Source organism: Cavia porcellus, unplaced genomic scaffold, assembly GCF_034190915.1.
Source record: "Cavia porcellus strain 051 isolate PalLab524CR breed Dunkin Hartley unplaced genomic scaffold, mCavPor4.1 scaffold_6, whole genome shotgun sequence".
Classification (NCBI taxonomy): domain Eukaryota; kingdom Metazoa; phylum Chordata; class Mammalia; order Rodentia; family Caviidae; genus Cavia; species Cavia porcellus.
This window is the reverse complement of record NW_026947489.1, coordinates 103,854,053-103,878,831: the sequence shown is the minus strand read 5'-3', so window position 1 is coordinate 103,878,831 and position 24,779 is coordinate 103,854,053. Positions and strand designations below refer to the sequence as shown.

At 34.4% G+C, this 24,779-nt stretch overlaps 1 protein-coding gene across 7 annotated transcripts in view; it reads right to left on the bottom strand.

Annotated features, from left to right (window-relative positions):
* Nucleotides 1–24,779, bottom strand: part of Sbf2 (SET binding factor 2) — a 497,072-nt gene that overhangs the window by 251,848 nt on the left and 220,445 nt on the right. For 6 of the 7 annotated variants that reach the window (XM_013148062.3, XM_013148064.3, XM_013148063.3 and 3 more), the window contains exons 3-6: nucleotides 24,632–24,769; nucleotides 3,719–3,841; nucleotides 2,498–2,608; nucleotides 1,143–1,248 (exon numbers count right to left, since the gene is read on the bottom strand). In XM_013148062.3, the coding sequence (XP_013003516.2) occupies nucleotides 1,143–1,248; nucleotides 2,498–2,608; nucleotides 3,719–3,841; nucleotides 24,632–24,769 (478 nt within the window). The remainder of the gene's footprint in view (nucleotides 1–1,142; nucleotides 1,249–2,497; nucleotides 2,609–3,718; nucleotides 3,842–24,631; nucleotides 24,770–24,779) is intronic. The other variant, XM_013148065.3, reaches the window with a different exon arrangement.

Here is a 24,779-nt window from a genome sequence, read left to right as displayed (position 1 = left end):
CTGGTGTTGACAGTGGAGGTGTGGTGAAAACTTCCTTCTCACTACAGGGGCACATGAGGTACAGGTGTCTGAAGCAGAGATGGGTGGAGTTTCTCTCCTCTCTCACAGGGCCTGTGAGGCACCAGTGTTGGGAAGGGGCCTTGCTTCATTTGTAAGTCCCATCAGACAGCATTTTTAGAATTTAGTAAAATTAAATCACAGAGTATACATTCTTTTTTGTCTGGTGTTTTTTCTTTAACATAATTGTTTCCATTTTATTGTATGTATCAATGCAATTCATTTCCTTTGCATCATTTATTCCATTGTACAGAAAAACCAGATTTTTAAATTCATTTCCATTATCAGTTATCCATTATCACTGATAAACACTGAGCATGTTTCCAACTTTTTATTATATAAGTGAAATGAATATGGACATTCGTGTAAAAAACACATCTATTATTTTCCTTCGGTAAATACCTATGAGTAGAATGGCTGGGTTACATGGTTTGCTTAACTTAAAACAAAACTGTTAAACTGTATTGCAATGTGCCATACCATTTCATACTCTTATTAAAAAAATAATAGTTCTAATTTCTCAGACTCTTTGCCAATATACAAAGAGCCCTCTGAAATATACTTCTCTTTCCTGAAGGATCAGCTTCAAATTGTGGTCCTTTTTAGTTTTTTTGTTTGTTTTTTGAGACAAGGTCTCACTATGTAGCCCAGGCTGACCTTGAACACATAGGGAATCCTCCTGCCTCAGCCTCCCAAGTGCTGGGATTACAAGTGCTGGGATAAATGGAAAGAGTCTATCACGTCCAGGTTGTATGCTTTTTTTTACTACCACATTAAACTTTTCTGGCCATAGCAAGTGTCTCCCTACTCATACATTTCTTTATTCTCAGTTACCACCAGATACCCAAATCTGCACAGTTTACTGTCATACTCCCAATGAGGAGACACAAAAATTTGTCCTTCAGATGCCCTTCTACTCAACAACTGGAACTTGGGCAGCAAACTCCATTCTTACCTGCTCCCTATACTCCCCAAGTTGGGAGAGATAAAATGATTTTATATTTTCTGATTTATACCAACTAATAAATTTTTAATTTTTAATAGATTTTAATAAGAAGGCATTGAAAATGGGAGAAAAGACATACCCAACTGCTGGAACAGAAGAGCCACACTAGTGCCTGTGACAGGAAGACTATCATGCAAAGGAGTCTGAATCAGCTGTCTGTCTCCTGCACCCAAGGAAAACAGCTTCTGAAGAATAGGAGAAATGTACACGTAGGAAGTGATTTCAGACATTAAGATAAAACTCCCTTTGAAGTTGAATTTTAGAGCAAATGACCACATGAGAGCCAATTAACAGAGGTAAAGGGCAATAATATATAACCCAAAACATTCAAGTAACTTTGTATACAACCAAAAATGGTTGAAAATTTAGAGATGAAACAAAAAAAAATCATTCACAATTTGACTAAAAAATAATAAAGAGTTAAATTCAGTAGCTCTAGTAAAGGTTTATATGACAATTCTGCTTCTTTAAAGTTTAGACCCAATTTTGAATATATCCTCATTTAATATTTTGCCAAGTAGCAAAGATGAGAAACCTGATAACAGGGGGAAAAGGAGGTAAAAATTTAAGAGAAAGACTATTTGAAGGGGATACATAATTTTAAAAAAGAGAAAAAACTAAAAAAGCAAGAGGACAGTTAAAAATATAAAGGGCAATGAAAATGTATGTCCATTTTATTGTATGTAACATATCTGTCAGACTGAAGATAATGTGACCTTTAGGGAGCTTTCCTTTTCTTCAATATTAGATAAAAATAAGGAAAATAAATAATCATCTATTTTTATGATTTAAAGGAAAAGTGCCGGGTTTGTTTTTGATGCTGGGGATTAGACTTACAGCTTTGTGAGTGCTAACTACACACCCTACCAATCAATTACCCTGTAAGCCCACGTTCATTTCTTTTAAAGAATGATTGCTCTAGAAATCAAAAACACATGATAGCAGCTAAGATTCTTAGTTTTCTATTTCAAAGGCAAATGTAAAAATCTTTACATCTACAAAATAAAGGAATCTATTGAGAAATGAACACAATGTTTCAAAAAAACTGTTGAGTTTTCTTACTGTTGTCTTGTAATTTTCGTCAATTCTTTTATTTTAAGTTAATAAAAATGAGGTATAACTATATACAGCTGTAAGCAAAGCAGGAAGAGCCCATTTAAAAGTTCAGTCTGAAAAAGTAAACGTTCACAAAATACAGAGTTCAAGTTACACAAAATGTGACTTCTAATTATGCTATATGAAAGGTGAATCCTGTGTTAAAATTAACTTTACAACCCAAGAAAAGAATGGAATCTTAGGTGTCTAGAAGATAAACTACAGGAACAATGGCTAACTCTTTAAAACAAAACAAAAAGAATTCTGTTCTCTCCTTTCTCATCAATTTACTGTAGAGAAAGAGTGGTCATTCTCCACCTAAATCTCTATTGTGTTTACCTGAGACCCTCCAGCTGCTGGGACAAGGCAGGCACAAAGGTTTGCAATGAGGCTTTCCAAGGAGACATTCAGACTGTCCACATACACAGTATAGATCAGACCTAGGCAAGCCTGCAAAGAGAAGATACATGTAGTTATTTTATGGAAAAAGCACTAAAAATAAATTGGCATGATATCTGCTCCTGGAAAATTTCTCTTTCAACATATTCTACAGTGAACATGGAACAAATGTTAAGCAGCAAATATTAAATTTATTAAATTTTCTTTGAGGACCAGGACTTCCTAATGAGTTTCTGAGATGCTTTTTAGAAAACAGAAAGCCCCTAATTTGTTAAACAGTTGTCTGTGCCCAGATAACTACTCTAATCAACATGCAGATCTAAACTATTTTTGCTTTCCCGTTTTGCCTTATTATTTCAACTTACTCTGCAAAACTCTAAATTTCAAGATTATAAAAATTAGATGTTTGATCTTATTTTATGATTCTTATAATTTACTCAATGGAAAATCTAACGTGAATAACACAAGGTAGTAAAACAGAGATGATAATAAGATTAAAAGCAGAAGGCACATGGTAAACAAGATAAAATTCAATCTTTATTGTTCTTTCAGTTCTTTGAAATTCGTGACTTTGAAAATTGGTAACTGTTAAAACAGTTATCCACTGTCACTAAAATCGTGACACTTTTATTTCCTAGGCTATATTATCTCACTGCCTGGAAAGGTTTTTCATAAATTACTAGTAATTTTTTTCTTAAATTTGAAAATTTCCAGTATATATAAAAAAAAAATACAAAGTAAACAATATTTTAACAATATGTGGCAACAGTATGATCAGGATTGTCTGAAATCTCAAGTAATCCTACTTGCTTTGATCCACCAACTCATAAATTGAATAAACATGTATAAGGTTGTAATTACTAATACATTTTAAATTTGCTATAGGTAATCAAATTATTTCTTTAGGATTTATAACTTTTGTATTTAATTAATGTGGGACTGATCTAAGGATAAACACTACATCTTTAGAGGTGCAAAGAGTCACGTTAACTGATTCAGATATTCCTTTCACCAACATGAATTTATTTCTTCTGCTCATGAGAATTTTATCAATCAGTTGTTAAACCAATTTAATGATATTTTTAATGCAAAGGACCTATAATTGTTCATTCAAAACAGAGTCACACAATAATTTAATAATGATCACTATGCGTTCTTTACCCTAAATACTTCTGGATAATCTAATCTGGATACCAACACCAGGCTTTTGGGAGCAAACACTTCTGCAGGTTGAATTAAACCAGACACTTCCTCTTCACCTTCAATCTCTTCCTTCTTTGTTCCCTAGAGAAAGCAACACTGCAATCAACAGAATTTCCTATGTTCATAATTCACAAAAGAAATACATGTCACATACTTTTCAGGTAACTTACAAAAATCCAAAATTGATTAAAGCATATTTTGCAAAAATTAAGCAAAGAAATTATGAAGCAAAGAATACTTGTTTCATTTTTTAAAAGTTCTTTAAATTACTAAAAAATGTACCCTGCATCTCTTCTTCCCTTCCTTCTCTTCCTCACTTTTAAAGAGTCTTGGTTATGTAGCCATGCTGGTCTTGAACTCCTGGGCTCAAGGATATTCTGCCTCTGCTACCCTATTAGCTGAAATTCCATGTGCCAGTGGCTTTAAGGTTTAACATGACATGTTAAAATTATTTTAAGTAGTAACCACAACAATTAAAAATGACACATAAATGTAAAGTCAGTTTTCAAGAGATAAGAAAAATCTGTTTTAGAAATGAGGTAATAATTTTTTGGGTTTGTTTTTCTGTTTGGCCCAATCTGTCAAATGAAGATTCTAAGACTTGTAGAATGCTCAATGCTCTTAGAAGCAAAACACAATCAGTTCTAAATTGCTTTGCTCATAAGCAACAGTGCTGGTATTTTGAGAAGGAAGAACATTTTCACATACAGAAGGGAGTTTCAGGATGTACTTGAAATGCACAATAATAAATGGCAAGAAAATGGTTTCAGGAAGAATTTAGAGAAAGAGATATAGACCGACAGACAGGCAGGCATGCAGACAGGCAGACACAGATAGGCAGAGACAGAGAGACTGAGACACTTAAAAAAACACCTAAGTTTCCACAACCAAATACTGGTTAATAAACTGAAAAGCCATCAGTGATGGTATACGGTTGTAATCCCAGAAAGAGATGTTGATTTAGGAAGAATGAAAGTTTAAGATCAGCCAGAACTAGGTAATGAAACACTGTCAAAAGTTCAAAGTCTTCTTGAATTAGGTAATGAGATACTCTTTCATGTGCAACTACTGTTGGGCAAGATTCTATGATATACTGTGAGAGTTTCAAGAGAGAAAAAATGGAAAAGGTTTTTTAAAAAAGCATTCAGATTTATTTCAGGATATTCTAAGATTCTAGGAAAATTTCCTGATTAGAATCTCTTTGGCTTTCCTTTCACTAATTAAAAGGTCCAACTTAAAACATCTTCCTCCCTAAAGACTTTTGTTCTTAATTTTTTCTTTCTCCTCCTTTCTAGCATTGTTTAACAATATACCACGCTTGCTTATAATGATTTCTTCTGCCAAACTTTCTACCAAATTCTACAAAATGCTGCATCTAGCTGTCTGATTGATATTTCCAATTACTAATAGGCATTAATATATGCAAAACACAGTTCTAGGTGTTTTTTCCCCTAAATCCTGCTCCTTACAGTTGTTCTAACTCCTCATAAATGGAATAAACATATACAAAAATTCTAACTTCTCTGACTTTCGTGGCTTATATTTGAAGTAGAATAGAAAAAAATAAAAATAAATAGAAAGGAGACAAAAACTTGTAATTTTAAAGTTGAATTTTGGTACATAAAAATTACCCAAGTGTACAACGCCTTTTTTCCCTGCAGAAAACTCACTCCCCCCTAAATGGTTTTAAAGATACAAGAAGTCTATAAATTGAGGGTCCTTGTTTAGCAACTATGACATGGGCCTGTGCTTTTCATCCCACAAATCTCCAATTTCAAGGAAGCAGCATTATTAAGTAGGCAGCATATCTGTAAATTTAAAACACATGTAAATGGTTTACATTAAAACCTAGCCAACGAAAAGGATGGTGGTGTGAAAGTAAGACTACATATTCTGTGCCACCTATTTTGAGGGTACTCCCAAGGCCACATAAAAACCCAAATTCTGGATCATCATGTTTCAATTGAAAGTTTACATTACACAGCCCCCCATCTTGAGTGTGTATTTCTTTTTAATAAACCTCTTTACACCTCTTATTAACTTGTCTTGACTTTTGCCATGGCAGAAGTCAGAGAACCCATAATCTACCCTGTGGATAAAGTACACTGATGTCTCCATCTCTTCTTTAGGGAAACTGCTGGACCAGTGGTAAACCTACTGCTCAGGTGCATAGCGGGCTGTTTATAACACTGAAAGTTCTAAAAACGTTTGCCATCACTGCCCTAGACATACTCACTGACAATGTACAAAACAATATACAACTGTCATCAAGTTCTGATTTCTCACCACCTCCACTGTTACCACAATACTGGAGGCTACCATAATCTCTTAGTAGGATTATTACAATAGTCTCCCTCCCTTATTTTTCCTGGGCTCTACTTTGTTCCCTTGCTGCTCTTCAAACATGCTAGGCATGCTCCCATCTACAGGTTTATAGACTTGTTTGCTTTGGAATCCTCTTTCCACAGATATGTCCCATAACAAATATGTCTCTCATCTTCTGTAGCTCTTCAAACATCTCACTCTAATAACTCTCTGCTGACCACTCTACTTGAAGCTGTAATGGCCTAACACTCCTTATTTTCTTTCCCTGCTGTTTATCTTCACATCACTTGTCATTATGTAACGTGTTATACATCTTACTAACCTTGGTTTTTTTGATTTATGTTTCTCTCACTAGACTATGCTCCATGAAGTCTAGCATTTCTGTCTTTGGTTCAATGATTATTTTCCAGTTCCTAAAACAAGGGTTGGAAACATAGCTGATACTTAGTATCTGTTTCCTGCATAAATGCAGACCTAAATTTTCTTGGAATGGTTTTCTGGGTACTTTACCAAAGGACACCCCTGGCCCCAGTCATAAAGGGCAAGAACTATATTTTTTATTTCCTTTAGAGCCTCTTTAGGTCCTACTACAGTGTAATACAACCAATTATTAGTTACACATGGAATGCATATATTCAAAGGAAATTATGCATGTACTCTTGAGATTTTCATTTGCTATAAAGTAAAAACAAATTAGGCAGGATTCTGGAATCCTTAGAAATAATAAAAATGTAATAAATACGAATTCATTAAAGATTTCCACACATGAGTCATATTACTTGTGGATCACTAATAGATTCAAAATGACAAAAGAATTATTTAAATTCTTGGAGAGATAAATCTATCCACATTACTATGAGACTGGGATAAATGTTCCACAGTATTATTAAGAGACAGCTTGAGTAAGTAGATAACCATCTCAAATAAATGACCATTAAACTACTTTCACCAAAATATTAAAAGGAATGTATTGATCTTTGTTAAAAGCTGTTCTTTGGGCCAGGCATGAGTAATCCCAGCACTTAGGAAGATGAGGCAGGAAGATGCCCATGAATTCAAGGGCAGCCCAGGCTATATAGTAAAATCAAGGCCAGCCTGACCTGCATAGTGAGACCATGTCTCTAAATAAATAAATGGAATACAGACTATATATTTTGATGGCATTAAAGAATTACTCAAAATTAAAATTGATCCTGTTAACCATTACAATAGCAGAGTAGTAATGTAAACAAGACCCTTTATCAGTTAGAGATATATGCTATATGCTAAAATGTTTTTTTATTTTCTTTTTTTCTGATTTTTTTTGAGTAAGGGTCTTACTACGTAGTCCAAGCTGGCTCTGAACTCACTATGTAGACCAGGCTGGCTTCAGACTCATGACAATCCTCCTGACTCAACCTCCAGAGTGCCGGGATTGCAAGCCTACACCACCTTGATGACAGGCTTGCTAAAATAGTTATGAGTAAAATGATAAGGCATCCTTTTTTTAGATCAAATCAAATCAAAGTTTTAGATTTAATAAGACTTACAAAATTCTGATTTCTTTTCTCTACTGGGGATTGAACACAGAGCCTTTGCACTCAACTATATCCCAAGCTGTTTTGTTTTGTTTTGTTTTGTAGGGAAGAGGAGGGAGGCAGAGTGGAGGAGAAAGAGAAGGTAAGGAAAAAAGGAGGAGAAAAATTGAGTAGAGGAATAAAAGAGGCAAGGAAATCAAGAAAGGCCATAGCTGATGCTACAGTTGACATCTAGGAAAAATAAACCAAAACAAACCTTATCAGACAAACACAGAGGGAAATGCAAAGGGCTTATGTCAGGAAGGAGCTTGGTACAGTTTATGAAACAAAAAATCAGTCAGACCACACAAAATCTAAGTAGATGGGGACAAATTATTGCAGAAGATCCTGGAATAATAGGTTCTGACTGGATTGTCTACAACCTTGAAACCAAAGCAAGGGTTTTTATTCTAAATGCCAGGAGAATTCGTTAAAGAGTTTTAAGCAAGGACAATAGTTTCCTTTTTAGTTTTTGAGAAAGGGTCTTGCTATGTGGCCTCAAACTTTCAACTCTACTGCTTCAGTTTCCTGCGTGCTGGGATTAGAAATATATACTATGGTGTCTGGCTTTTAATTCTGTTTCTGAAAGATCATTCTGATGCTGAGTGATTTGTAAGGGGGCAAAAGTAGAAAGGAAGACTGGTTGTTCAGACAAGACATATGGCTTGTCTGGATTGTCAGAATGGTAACAGGAAGGGACATCGATGAGATGACTAAAGATTTATTTTAGAAGGACAGTCAACAGGATTTGCTGATGTCTAGAATGTGGACACCTGAATGGATAGCATGTAATGCCACTTATTGAGATTAGGAAAATTAGTGAAAAAACATGAACGAGAACAAAAGAATGCAAAGTAATTGAGGCAATGCACACATATGAAAGGCTCAATAAATGGGAGTTCCATTTCTTTTAAAAATAAGATAATAAAGAGCTAGAGGTCGTGGTAAGCCTATCCCAGTACTTGGGAAGTTGAGACAGGAAAACCGCTGACAATTTGAGGCCAGCCTGGGCTACAAAGTGAATTCAAGGCCAGCCTGAACTGCACAGTGAGACTGTCTCAAAAAAACAAACAAAAACAGAAATAACAACAACAACAAAAAGATGACAAGAAGTTCAAACATTTAGAAAGAATGGCTATAAAAGCCACTTGAAGGTAATTATAAATGCACTGACATAAAAATATATCAATACATAAACAAAGATGTTTAAAATGGACTATACAGAAATTAGGAGAAATATTATTATGCTTATCTTTTTTTTTTAATTTTGAAAGTATACAACAGAACAAGTCAGAATAAAGCCAACTAAGATCGTACAGTGAAATTGGTACAGAACTTCACAGCAGGTTACCGGGATAACAGTAATAGGTATCATAGTATATTTTGTTATCTTTATAATAGTTGTTCTTTCAATCACGTATATCAAAATGAGATGAAATATAGAACACTATAGAACTTATCAAAACAGAATATTGAATAATATGCTAATCATTTTTAAAGAAAAGATAATACATTTTTGTGAGATGGGAAAACAGATAAAATTCACATTTATTTTCTAACAAGATTAATTACCTCAAAATTAGTGTCATATGAATTCAAGAATATTATTTTGAGAACTACCACAGGCAATGAATTTTTTTAAAGTTCTTTTTCACTATCTGTTTTAGTCACCTTTCTGTTGCTAGGACAAAATACCTAATACAAATAACTTGAAAGAGAAAAGGTTTATTTTGGCTCATGGCTTCAGAGGTTTCAGTCTATGATTGGCTGGCAGGAGGGCACGGCAGAAGAAAGCTGTCTTATCTCATGACAGCCAAGAAGCAGGAGCAAAAAAGAAAGACCCACAGGGAAGAGGCCAGGCACCAGACACAGTTCATAAGGTCACACCTCCGTGGCCCACCCAAACACACTCAGAAATATGCTTTACTAATTTCCTAGGCAGCCCACAAGTCAATCAAGTTGACAGTCAACATCAGTCATCACGCTAGTTAATAAAACCAGTGAAAAAAACTAAAAACAAAATGCAAAATTATTTTTCTAAGATGGATCATTATAATATATTGTTTGGTGAGCTGTAAGAGCATCAAAACTTCAATTCACTAGTCCTTTAGTTAAATAAAATATATTTTCCTAAATTTCAGATGGAGAAGTTTACAATAATGAGGTTACAATGATCAAGATTTCAGCTTTGCTTTCTTAAGGAACATATGCCAAAACCTTGTTTAATGATGATGTAACATGGCATAGTCAAGCATTCAATAAAGAAATAGAACACTTAGTTATAAACAAATGCTATGCAATAAATTCTACAAGCACACTAACCTAAAAACCTGAACCTTATTCAGAAGATAATTTGGAATAGTACTCTGTGAATTATAATTTAGATGCAAATTTTAAAGTCTACTTACTAGTAATACCATTAAAATAAGAACCTAAAGTAAAATACAATTAACATTCCAGAATAGTAAAAACAATACAGTAGTAGAAAAAATTTGAAACCTACCTACTTTTTCACTTTACAATCATGCCCAGAGCCCTTAAATGACTTTTTTTTTTTGGTGGGGGAGTGTTGATGCAGGAAATGAAACTCAGGCTCTTGCATTTGTTAGGCAGGCACTTTGCCACTGAACTAATAAATCCCTATCCCCTAAAATGACTTACTAAGGCTCATTAAAGGCGCGGGTGTGATTATAAACCAAGTCTTCTAATATAGACTAATTTTCTTTCTACTTGTTGTACTCTTATATAGCCTTGACAAAACATAGGTATTGGTTCAAACAGCCAAGAGACAGCCAAGGATATAGCTCAGGAGAACAAGTGCCTACCTGGCAAGCATGAGGTCCTGAGTTCGACTCTCAGTGCCAAATAGCTAAGAGAAATATCTCAGATGTCAAATTGTCACTCTGAAAAGATGTTTAAAACTTTTTTCCTTTTATCAATAATCTTTTTTGTGTTTAAATAAAATAGCAATAGCAATATACAGTTCATACTAGTTAAGTCTTTCCTAATCTGAAATTGTTAAAATTTAAGAAAAATCATTTCAGATTGAAGGACCTAGGAAACTAACTCTCAAAGTTTCTCCTGTTGTATTAAATTCTCATGTAACTTATGGAGTAAGTAATCATAACCATTAATTAATCATAATTTAGTGATAGTTTTTCCTGATAAAATGAAGATTTCATCAGGAAATGATAAACTCACATGAAGATTATCAAGTAAACTGTTAAAATTCAATATCCTGTCTGCTGGCCAGTTCCTATTTTTAAAAAGTTGTGAAGTAGAGCATGACAGTGCATCCCTATAATCCCAGCACTCAGGAGAATGAGGCAGGATTGCTGTGAGTTTGAGGCCAATCTGGGCTACATAAAAAAATTTAAGGCCAGCCTGCACAGTGACACAGTGAGACCTTGTTGCAAGAAAAACCAAAAGAATAAATAAACAAATAATAATAAAAGAAGAGTGAAGACAGAACACTGTGGTAATAGCACAACCTTTAGTATTCTTAGTATAACAAGAATCACATGTGGGTATTTGCATATATTATAACTCATCAAATAAACTACACAATAAATTCAAAATATGCAAGTCTCCGACTTTTTTCTGTGTCTTTATTAATACTACTTATGCTAGACTCTGTTGAGTAAGTTCCAAAAATTAGTCTCTAGAATGTGACCAAGTATAATGTTGATTATATTAATGGCAAACCAAGTATTTACATTTTGCTATTCATAATTTCTGGTTTAATACATTATCATTGACTAAAGGTAAGTAATCATTGACTAAACCTCTTGGGGGAAACAAAGATTTTCTTAACAAGATATTCATAACAGTCTTACTCATCATATTGAAAAAATAGAAAATAAATGCCATCAGGAGAATGATTTAAAGTGGTAGATTAGTGTACAGCCATTTTAGTTTTAAAAAATCTTTACCATAAAAAAACTAATTATTTTTTCTTTAATTTCACTTTTCCATATAAACATTTTACATTTTCTATAGCAAGCACAATATGCTTTGAAAACTAAGGAAAAAGAGAAATGATTAGGTTGTATTTTGGATAAATATAGTAAATGTTTTGCATACGATTTTTTTACTGCTCCAAGTTTTTTTAACCTACAGATCATAGAGAAATAATTTTGTAATTATCCTAATAATTCCTTAATAATTTCAAAATGATTACACACTAATTTTTAAATTTTATTTTAAAGATAATAAAACCCAAGTTCCAGAGGCCCCGCGGCACCACTGCACTCTGCCCCAAGCTCAGACTGTTTGGGACCCTCCAGGTTTCCCGCCGCAGTGAAGGGCATAAGTGGGTTTGAGGCATCTACATTTGCCTCCCCATTCTGGCTGGACTTGGAGAACTGTGGAGCTTCCAACAAGGAGGTGGGCGCACAGTGTCCCTGGAGCCCAGCTTATCTGGAACTATGGAGTTCTAAACAGGAAGAAGAGGGCCATTGGTTCTACAGGCCCAGTGGCTTGGGGGAACTGGGTGCCAGAGTCCCAGGAGCTGGGAACATAGAAGTAGATTCCAAAAGACCCTGAGGAAGCTTTCAAAGAATACTTGAAACACAGAAATATAGGAAAATGACAAAACAAAAGACCAAATTACAACCACAAACCTGCAGTCCATCTCAAGAAACCCTAGGAGCAATATATATAGAAGAAAATATATGCCATTCACCTCAAATATCGGACATAATAGCTACTGAAATTAACAAGCAACTCCAGGAAGCTTTAAAGGAATTCAAAACTTGAAATAATCTACCAGGTAAAAGAAGAAATGATAAAAAAAAAAGAAAGAGATTCTAAATACATCTAAAGAAAACACAGTTAAAAAATTGGAGGAACTAAACAAAAAGATAGAATCCCTAGATGAGCAATATAAGAAACAAACAGAATACATAATGCAGATGCACAGAGATATACAGGAAATAAAAAACTACACTGCAAGTTGGAAAAACTGCCTCAATGAAAGTGAAGATAGAATTTCAGACCTTGAAGACAGGATTGCAGCTAGTGAACAGGAAAGGAAAGATCTTCTAAAAATAACAAGGGGTCAGGAAATAACAATTCAACAACTGCAAGATGATGCAAAAAAAATAACATAAGATTGATAGGGATTAATGAAAAAGAAGGGGACAACATAAAGGATGTCAAGAGGATATTTAGAGAAGTAATAGCTGAAAATTTCCCAGCATGAGATCAGAAACCGACATCAGGATCAGTGAAGAATATAGAACTCCAAATAGTCATAGCCAAAAAAAAAAAAAAAAACTACAACCAGACATATAATAATCACCATCCCAGAAATCCAACACAAGAACAGATTATTAAAAGCTGTCAGAGAGAAGACAGATCACTTATAAAGGAAAACCTATCAGAATCACAGCAGACTTCTCAGCACAAACAATAAAGTTAAGAAGAGCATGAAGTGAAGAATTCCAGATCCTAAAGCAAAATGATTTCCAACCTAGACTGATGTACCCTGCAAAACTATCATTCAAAATTGATGGTGAAATACGATACTTCCATGACAAAGAACAGCTGAAGAACTTCAGGAACACCAAGCCAACCCTGCAAAAAATATTGAAAGACAGTTTAGATACACAAAGGAAAAAAAAACACTAAGCAAAGCAGATAATTAAACAGAACAAAATATAAAGAGGCAACAGCAGAGAGATAACATGTCAACAATAAACCAGCACTTAACAGTTATAATCATTAATGTAAATGGTCTCAATGCACCAATCAAAAGAAACAGACTAGCAGAATGGATCATGAAACAAAATCCAACCATATGCTGTTTACAGGAAACCCACCTAACCCAGAAGGATACTCACAGACTGAAAGTCAAAGGATGGAAAACAATACTTCATGCAGCAGGAATCCAAAAAAAAGCAGGAGTAGCCATTCTGTTTGCAGATAACGTGAACTTTAAACCAACAATGACCATAAAGGACAAAGAAGGTCACTACATACTTGTTAGGGGAAAACTCCAAGAGGAAGAGATAACTATCTTAAATATATATGCACCAAACTCCAGAGCACCCAGTTATATAAAACAACTATTAACAGAAATGAAAACTCAAATTATCAGTAACACAATTGTAACAGGAGACTTTAATATGCCATTGACACCAAGGGACAGATCAACCATACAGAAAATGAGCAAAGAAATAAGAGAACTGAATCACACCTGCGAACAAATGGGTTTGATAGACATACAGAATGTTCCACCCAACAACATCGGAATACACATTCTTCTCAGCAGTACATGGATCATTCTCTAAAATAGACCATATATTAGCTCACAGAACATATTTAAACAAATGCAAAAGAGTTGAAATCATCCCTTGCATGTTACCGGATCATAGTGCTCTGAAATTAGAAATTAATGATAAAAGATACTGCAAAAATCCCGCAAACACATGGAAACTGAATAACACACTCTTCTGTAATCAGTGGGTCACAGAAGAAATTAAAGAAGAAATTAAACAATACCTAAAAGAAAATGAAAATGCAGATACTGGAATTTGTGGGATGCAATGAAAGCCGTCCTCAGAGGAAACTTTATTGCACTGAGTTCCCACATCAGGAAATCAGAACGAATACAAATAAATAACTTGATGCTACACCTCAAACAGCTGGAAAAAGAAGAGCAAGTCAAGCCCAAAGCCAAAAGAAGAGAGGAAATTATAAAAATCAGAGCAGAAATCAATGCAATAGAGACTAAGAAAACAATACAAAGAATCAACGAATCAAAGAGTTGGTTCTGTAAACGAATAAATAAAATCGATAGGGCCTAGCCAACCATATTAAAAAAAAGGGAAGAAAAAGCCCAAATTCATGCTATAAGAAATGAAAAAGGTGAAATCACTACAGACTCTACAGAAATATAGAAGATCATCAACACCTATTTCGAAAACCTCTACTCTCAAAGGTTTGATAACACAGAAGAAATAGACAGATTCTTAGAAACATACGAAGTACCAAAGCTAGATCAAGAGGATGTAAAACTGCTGAATAACCCAATCTCTGTTAATGAAATTGAAAATGTAATTAAGTCCTTACCTACAAAGAAGAGCCCAGGCCCAGATGGATTCACTGCAGAATTCTACAAGAAATACAAAGAAGACCTAATGCCGACACTCCTCAAACTATTCAATGAAATTGAAAGGGAAACAATCCTTCCTAAGTCATTCCTGGAAGCAAATATTACTCTAGTACCAAAACCTGAGAAAGACGCAACTAAAAATGAGAACTATAGACCGATCCCCCTAACGAACCCAGATGCCAAAATCCTCAATAAAATATTGGCAAATAGGATGCAGCAAATCATCAAGAAGATTATACACCATGACCATTGGGATTCATCTCAGGCATGTAGGGATGGTTCAACATACGTAAATCAATAAATGTAATCCACTATATCAATAAAGCCAAAAGTAAGAATCACATGTCATTTCTATAGATGCAGAAAAAGCCTTCAATAAGGTGCAACATTCATTCATGATAAGAACTTTACAGAAAATTGGAATAGATGGTCTTTACCTCAATATAATAAAGGCCATTTATGACAAACCAACAGCCAGCATCATACTAAATGGCCAAAAATTGAAAGCCTTTACTTTAAAATTAGGCACAAGACAAGGATGTCCTTTATCACCTCTCCTATTTAATATAGTACTGGAAGTACTACCCAGAGCAATTAGACAAGAGAGAAAAATAAAAAGGGTAAAGATAGGAAAAGAAGAAGTTAAATTATCATTGTTTGCAGATGACATGATACTCTACATAGAAGACCCCCTAAACTCCATTGAAAGACTCTTAGATACGATAAATTCAGTAATGTAGCTGGATACAAAATCAATACTCAGAAATCGACAACATTCCCATCCACTAACAACAAAATCACAGAGAGGGAAATAAGAGAAACCATACTCTTCACACTAGAAAGCAAAAAAATGAAATATTTAGGAATTACTCTTACGAAAGTGAAAGAGCTATACAGGGAAAATTATAATACACTGAAAAAAGAAATTGAAGATCACCTCAGAAAATGGAAAAACATCCCTTGTTCATGGATAGGAAGAACAAACGTTGTGAAAATGGCCATTCTCCCAAAACTGTTATACAGATTCAATGCAATCCCAATAAAAATACCATCAACATACCTTATAAATCTAGAGAAATCACTCATAAAATTTATCTGGAACCAGAAGAGACCTAGAATATCAAAGGCAATTCTAAGCAGCAAAGGCAAGGCAGGAGGTATCACAATCCCTGACTTCAAGTTATACTACAAAGCAACAGTAGTAAAGTCAACATGTTACTGGAATCAAAACAGAGACGAAGATCAATGTAATAGATTTGAAGATACAACCACAACTACAAACACACTCAACCACCTTATCTTTGATAAAGGAGCCAAACAGGTTCACTGGAAGAACAACAGTCTCTTTAATAAATGGTGCTGGAAAAACTGGCTCTCCATTTGCCGAAAACTAAAGCTAGACCCATGCCTATCACCATGTACTAAATTAAAATCTAAATGGGTCAAAGATCTGAATATTAAAACAGAAACACTAAATCTATTGGAAGACAAATTGGTTAGAAACCTTGAAGACATAGGGGTAGATAGAGAATTCATGAACAGGACTCAAACCGCACGGGAAATACTTCCCAGAATCAATAACTGAGACCACTTCTTATTAAAAAGTTTCTGCATGTCAAAAGAAATCTCCAGCATAGTGAAAAGAAAACCCACAACTGGGAAAAGATTTTAGTGAATTCCCTCTCAGACAAGGGACTCGTCTAAAACATATAAAGAATTTAAAAAACTCAGACTCCCAAAATTCAAAGATCAAATGGGCATCTGAGATGAATACGCACTTCTCAGATGAAGAAATACAAATGGCAAATAAATACATGAAAAAATGTTCATCATCATTGGTCATTAGAGAAATGAAAATTAAAACACTGAGATTCCATCTCACTCCTGAAAGAATGGCCAGGATCAAGAAAACCAATGACAACAAATGCTGGAGAGGCTGTGGGGAAAAGGAACTCTCCTACACTGTTGGTGGGAGTGTAGACTGGTTCAACCTTTGTGGAGGTCAGTCTGGAGATTTCTCAAAAAGCTAGGATTGGAATTCTCATTTATTCCAGCTATTCTACTTCTAGGCATATTCCCAGAAGAACTGAAAGCATCATACCACAGTGATATATGTGCACCTCTGTTTATAGCAGCACAATTTGTAATCACCAGATCTTGGAAACAACTGAGGAATGGATAAAAAAGTTGTGGTATTTCTATACAATGAAGTATTACTCAGCCATAAAGAACGATCACATTGAGTTATTTATCAATAAATGGGTGCAGCTTGAGACCATACTCATAAATGAAAGAAATCAATCTCACATGTGTGAATACCAAATAGTTTCCATAATGTAAGTAATGATTCAAATATATAAAAGTATGTGGTAATCATGATTCCCCATTTTGTGGCCTTGAAGCCTTATATAGTTTTCACTTATTAATTGGAATGGCTTTATTCTGGGCTTCTTGATATGAAAATATTTGAAGCTATAGTATATGAAGTTATATTCAAATATTTCAAGGAAAAAGACAGACACTATGGTAACTACTATTAAGTCGGGTTATTTGGTGGTGAAGCACCAGGTTGCTGAAACAGTCATGCTTTGACCTATATTGTTATATTGTTATGTCCTCTTTTATCTCAATCTCTCGCTTATTCATTAAAAAAATTATTTAGTTATTTTTTATGGTTTTTTAATTAAGGGTAAAATTTAAAAATTAGCAGGATATATTATAGTAACTTTTTTTGATTTCCTATTAACTTGAAGTCCTGTAATATTCCCACTATCTTGTTTTGACTGATTAGACTCTGTTCCGTTCTGTATGATAGTATGAAGTTTGAGGGTATTGGCAACTACTTTGAAGGCAGTAAGATTCACTAAGATGCGTATTCTGGTTTGACTATTGTCTCCTTTGGAAGTCCTGTAATGTTTACAATGTTTAAGTTTTATTGGTCTTGTTCTCTACTGTTTTGTTCAACTTTATAATACCTAATAAGATAGACAATTCTTTTTAAGGAAGCAAGAGGCATTATGGTAACCATTGTTGATAACTTTGTACTCTGTTTTTACATCATGTACTATGTCTGTCCTTGGTTTTGACTGACAGATTTGTTTTGCCATATTTGACTTTATTCTATTCCAAAAAAAAAGTAATAAGAACTAAGGAGTAATAAAACCCAAAATGTGTACATTTTGTTGTAAAAACGAGAGGGAAAAAAAGTGCTCTAAAGGATGCAACTGCAAATGTGTTTAGGGGTGTTAAATAGCTGACCATATTAATGTTTTTGGTTGGATCATTGAATACAACTGTTTGCAGTCTCACTGTTTGAATGTCCACTTTGTATGCTTAGATACTGTGACTTGAGCAACTATCTCTACGATAATAATGTGTAATCTATTAACTGGTGATTTCTTACTTTTTTTTATTTGTAGTTCTATATTACTTGTACCCTTACACCACTTTATTTTGTTTTGTTTTTTCTCCTTTTCCTTTTAAATGAAATTTTAAAAAAAAAAGAAATATACTGTTAGAAAATTTAAAAAAAGATAATAAAACCCAACAAAACAATAAATCCAATCAGAACAAAGCAGTGAAATTGGTACAAAACTTCAAAGCAGGACAATAGGAAAACAACAATGGCTATTAAAGTATATCTTGTTATCTTAACAACAGTTGTCCATTCCAACAGATATAGCAAAATCAAACCCAAACAAAACAGAATAAAACCAATCAAAACAGAATATTTAATAAAGCAAAACAAAATGGTGAGAACAATACTGGATATCAAAACAGGATAGAAGTAATTCCTCCATATTTGCTATATAGTACACTGTTATCCTTCTACAGATGCTAACACTACTGGCCCCAGGCTTGCAAAATCAATCAAACAATACAAACATTCAGTTGCTTTTTGTACCTCAGTTGCCATTAACTCAGCCTATCCTCCAAAGCAGCTGGCCACCCAAAGCCAATGGGGAGGTGGGCACATAGGAGGACTTGGTGATTCTCAGCCCACATGCCACAAGGCTCACAAGAGGTGCTATCGGACTTTTCTCTTTCTGGGGCCCACATGGCTTGCATGCTTACCAGAAAGGCTGGCTAGTTGGCTTGTTGGTCAGCTCCTCCCAGTCCCAACAAGGCCAATTCTCAGGAGGCCTCCTTATCTGACTTTTCTCCTCCTGGGCCCTGCATGGCTTGTGTGGCTTACCAGGAAAGCTGGCTAGTTGGTTTGTTGGTTGGCCATAAATAACTGCATATTAATGAATATTTAAATGTATTATTTTCTCAAATAGCTAATTGTTTAAATAACATCTGCAGAAATCTACAGATACCAATGATTTGTAATGTTTCCATTGTTGGATATTGTTTTCTTATACAATTATCTGGATCTACTTCTCAACTGTCTTTTCTGTATGCATAATAGATTTTATTTATGAACCAACAACATAATGATATATTTTTCTGCAGTATTATAGTGTATGCTTTAGTGATTGGTCTGTAGAAATAGCTATACTCAAGCTCTTTGACTTAGCACCTAAATATTCCTGGGTAAGTCTTTTAATCTCATCTTTAAAATGGAAATGTTAAAACCTATCAAATGGTATTTTTGTGAGAATAAAATAAAATAAACGTGGATTAGGTAAAGTGGAATAAAATAGTATAAAATTTTTGTAAAGTACACAGAATATAAACATTTATCATAAACTCTAAAAATTTTTTAAATCTATTTATAGTTTTGCCCACATTGCCTCTTTTCTTTTTCTTCTTAGTCTTAGGTCTTATTTTTAATACAGTCAGCCAAGTTTTTTAAAACTCTTATTCCAGTTGCTCAACCTTTAGTTATCTATTTCAGTGAGTAATACTTTTAGCACACAGTATTAAGGAGTATTTTTTTGTAAGTTCTGGATTAGCTTTCTGTACTAAAATTTAAACCCACTGGGATGCAGAAGCCTATCACACAGTCTATGTCTCTCCTTTCTTTCTTTCTCTTCTTACCTTTGCAAATCATCCTCTTTCATTTCCCTTTCTCACTCTCTTTGACAGCAATATGTGTGCTGATATGGCAAACATGTTCACTTAGAAAATAATCATCACTGGTTCAGAAATAGGTATATAATTACATTAAAATTTTTAAAAGATACAAAACTAAAAAAATTTAGAATGGTCTATCACATTTTACATAAAACATGAATGTCAATGTCAAATTGGTCATACTCTACTAATTACTTAAAAAGACAACTAGGATCACATTGCCTAGTTGAATAATTCTGGAAACATGTCACCAAAAGGTTAATGACAAAGCTGCTTATGATCAATGCCAAACTTGGCATGCAATTACTGACCATGTTACTGCATCCTGAAAAAAGTAACTGAGCTAACATTTTTAAACTTGCACAATTATGCTTTAGATGGTGTGTGTCCCTAAGTTCCTATTCTTTAGATTTCCAAATAATGAGTCACAGGATATTGGATATGAAATAACTCACACCATGTGAGAATTAAAAGATCTATTTTGAACTGATGATATGATCCAAAATCAAAAGAAAAACACATTTTTTAAAAAGGACATGGCTAAACAGTTGATGCCAAAAATGAGAAAAACCTTACTGATGATCTAGAAAAGAGTATCTTTTGGGTTTTTCTTTTTTTTTTTTTTTCAAATTCTACCTCACAATTTGTATCAACATTTGGATCAAACTCAAAAGGACTAATTTTTTGGCTTCTTCATAGAAAACTGGGCTTGCAACTTTGGCTAGTTCCTAAGCACAATTATATAGAAGCTCCAGTTCTTGCAACTTATAAATATATATCTTAACAATCTTGAAAAAACTCATATGAAACAACTTTTAAAATTTTGAACTTTATATTTGGTAAAAACTAAACTATAATATTTTTGTCCATTTAAAAGGACAAGTGGTACAATACCTGAGCTAAAAAGAAAAATGACTTTGATTTGAAATATTTGAAAATCTTTCTCTATTCAAAGGAGTCAAGGCTCCCTAAAGAAATGGCTAAAATTATGGCGGAGGCTGAAAAACAATGAGTCTGGATAAATTACAGTATTAGAACAAAAAATTAAAAAGAACGCGGGCCAAGTATTTAGCTCAGTGGCATAAGCGCCTGCCTGGCAAGCATGAGGTCATGAGTTTGATACCCGGTACCAAAAGTGGGGGGGCTTATTTTAAAAAATACAGAAACTAGTCTGAGAGATGTCCAACTGTCAAATATGGGATAACATGTGCATTAAAGTCATGAAAACCATTAATGAAGTATACACTATTGAAAAAAGACTGGTTCATGGCTCAGACAGGTAGGAGAGAATTCTTGCTTATGACAAAATGTTAACTGTTGACAAGTAAAGGCAGAATGAGCATAGAGTTGGAAAATAATAATTTTATAATCATCATAATCAAAACTGGCCCAGAATGTATCACCAAAATGCTATATCTAAGGGAGGATGAGTGATGAGTAACAGGGTTACTGTATATGCATCGTATCTTCCTACAGATCACTTATTATTTGCAAGTGAAAAAATAACAACTATATAGTAGAGAAATCTGACAATCACTAGGCCAGGTTTCCATAATATCATCAGTGAGAATAAACAGACACTCTGTACTTCCAGGTATGAATCCTCAGAGAGAACACACACTTAAGTAGTAACCCAACTTTTGGTGGGCAACCTGAACCTAATGAGAGATGTCAAAAATCACAAAATAAAAATATTTCATTAGGAGGGGATACAGCAGATTATATTTCTCAAAAATGTCAATGCATAAGACAAAGAAAAGCTAAGTGACTATTTCAGATGAAACAATACAAAAGAGAAATTATAATTAAATATAATATATGTGATACGTGCTGGGCTTGTCTTGGAGGAAAAGAGGGGAGGAATTACAAAGAAGATTATTAGGCCATGCACGGTGTGCAAATGTAGAAACAGCTGCTTAGGAGGCTAACACAGGACTGCTTAAGCCAAAGAGGACAGACTGAACAACGAGTGAGATGCAGTCTCAGAAAAGGGGAGGGAAGGTAGGAGGGAGGAAATCAAATGACAAAATAAAAATATATACAGTAGGCTAAAGTATTGTATTAATAATGGTAAATTGCCTGAGATTGATAGTTGCACCTTATATGGTCATTTAAAATATATATATTATGATTTATATCTAGATGTCCCCCCAAGTCACTCATGCTCTCATGGAGGGGATGGCGGCTGAAAAGTGATTGTATTATGGAGCTTATAACTCACCTGCCAGTAGGAGGTAATGTCTGTTCAGAAAAGGCAGGTCACTAGGGCAGGGCCTGGAAAGGTTTATCTCTCTCTAGCTCTTCTCTTTGCTTTCTCTGCTTCCTAGATGCCATGCAATAAGAAACTTTCCTCTGCTATGCCCCTGAAGTCAGCTGTCTTTCGGATTGAAACCTCCATAAACTTTAAATCAAAAATAAGCCTCACCTCCTTCAAGCTGGGAAGTGTTGGGTATTTTGCCACATCAATGAGTAAGTTTCTAAGACAGTACACTAAAGAATTTAGGGTAATGGGATATGAAACATAACTTTCTCTCAAATAGTTCAGAAAAAAATCTACGTGGATGTGCATGTGTATGTACATATGTACTCAGAAAAGAGAAAAAGATAAGAGATGAAAGAAAGGAAGGAAAGAAAGAGGGAAAAGGAGAAAGGAGAAACATCTCAATAAATCAGTGGGACAAAAGATTAACACTGAATAAGGATAAAGGATACATAACTTGGATAATTCTATAAATTCACTTTTTCTGTAAATTTACAATCATTTACAAATAAAAATGTTTGGAAAATACCCAAGATTTTCTAGAACCTCTTTATAAACACCTGTGATAATGTCTTAATGTACTACCTGTCTCTTTATCTGGAGGGAAAAAGAGAGGATAGTGAAGGGAATACTTATCAGTTAGCTTTGTTAGACACTTCAAGGAAAATGTGAAGAACACAAAAATTAAAAATACACTGCATTTCACCATTATTTTAAACTCTAAATATCAACATAGAAATGAGAGTAGCACATAAGCTAGAGAATTTCCAACTTATTTAGACTGAATTCAAAAAATGAATTTAACAACTAGTTTTCAGTATATCCATCTGAACACTAGAATGTTAAGAGGTTATATTCACAGACTATTGACAATGTAATCTTAAATTTTAATATGCTGATATTCATTAAATATTTCACATCAAATACTTTTAGTTGCATTCCATAATTTAAAATCCTTCATATTTTGATATGGCTTCCCACAAAGATTTGAGAAAGAATACACTGATGGTGCAGATATGGCATATTTCATTCTCTATACCCTTTTAATAGTTCACTGTCAGTGAATTAGTATGCTGCTTTTAACACAGAAGTCTAATGTAAGTGTGTGTCAGGAGATGATATTTGTTTCCTTCTGTTTTGAAAAATCAGGTTTCTGCATCCAGAAAATTCAGATTTCATAGTTTAATGAAGATAATCAAAACTACAAATGCTCTCTATAAAGCCATTTCAGAAAGCAAGTCAGTCATTTCTCTCAGTGATAATACTAATTTATCTGCTTGTAGCAGAAGCTATAGCAAATAATGCAAACTACTTTACCTAACGTCCTCGAAACCCCTTTATAGCTTCCTTCATGTACTACAGAACCTGAAAGTCAAAACAACTATCACCACCAACAAAGATCCTACACTTTTTTTTTCTGAGTTCCTTTCATGAAGGTAGGTTCTGCAAGCAATTCAACAAGGAAGCACCCATTTGAGACTTAGAGGCAGAAGTCAGCAGTATAAGTTGGTGACCACACATAGGGGATGGGATTTTCTAGAGCAACTATAATGTAAGTTATATGCAGCACCAAAAGCACCAAGTGGTAAAAGATGAAAGGAATGTAGTTTCTATGGAGCAGTCCCAAACCAGACTATTCCTTGTACTTAAAACCAAATTCCAGTTTACACCTTATCCCTGAAGCTCTGTCCCTAAAACTCCATCAGTTGCCCAATATTTTGTCATAAATCCTTTCTGCTTAAAGAAAACAGATCTAGTTGGTCTGAATCTAAAAACCTAAACCAATACTCTGAATGAGCAAATATTTTGAATTTCTATAGTTCTAGCCTGTGAATTATAAATCAATCATGTGGATAATACCATCGCTAATAAGAATGAGTTAACATTTACTTAGCCAGGCACGGTGATGTATGGAGGGTCACAAGTTTGAGCTCATCCTGGGCAACTTGGGGATTCAACAAGACCCTATTTCAAAAATTTAAAAACAAACAAATACACCGAAATATAAACCTGAAGGACACACCTCAATGCATACAGACACACTGGTTCAATGCCCCCCCTCTAATGTCAGGAAAACACACACACACACACACACACACACACACACACGCACGCACGCACGCACACACGCACACGCACACGCACACGCGTACACGCGCGCGCGCGCACACACACACACACACACACACACTTTAGGCGCTTCAATAATGTCAAGCATTATAGTAAATGATTTATAAACAGTCTTATTAAATGTTCTATGAATGATCCCCTGGGGGAAAAACTTGAAGGGAAAAAATCCAGGTTCACAGGAGAAAACTACTCTTAATAAACAAACTTGAAGGTATCCTATTCTCAGAAATATTTGTATTATGGTTATTTTTTACTTTTTAAATTTTAATTTAATTAATTTGTGGAAACAGGATCTCATTATGTAGTTCAGGCTAGCCTCACATAAAAAATTCTTTATGGTTTTTAAAGTAGCCTGGGAAACTCAAACTTGTAGCTTTTAACGAGTATGGCATAAAAGAGTCCTAAATGCTATCTCTATGACTACACTTTGGCTACCAAAGTTTTTTTGTTCTTTTGGTTTTTACCTGAAGATTAATCTCCGCCTCGTAGAAGGTTAGGCATGAACAATAATGTCGATCCGAGTCAATATCCGTTAGTACTACCACAAAGAACGTCGGCTGCTTCCTCTCTCTGGATAGCTGCCACCCCGCGGGCTGACAAAACTAAATGAGA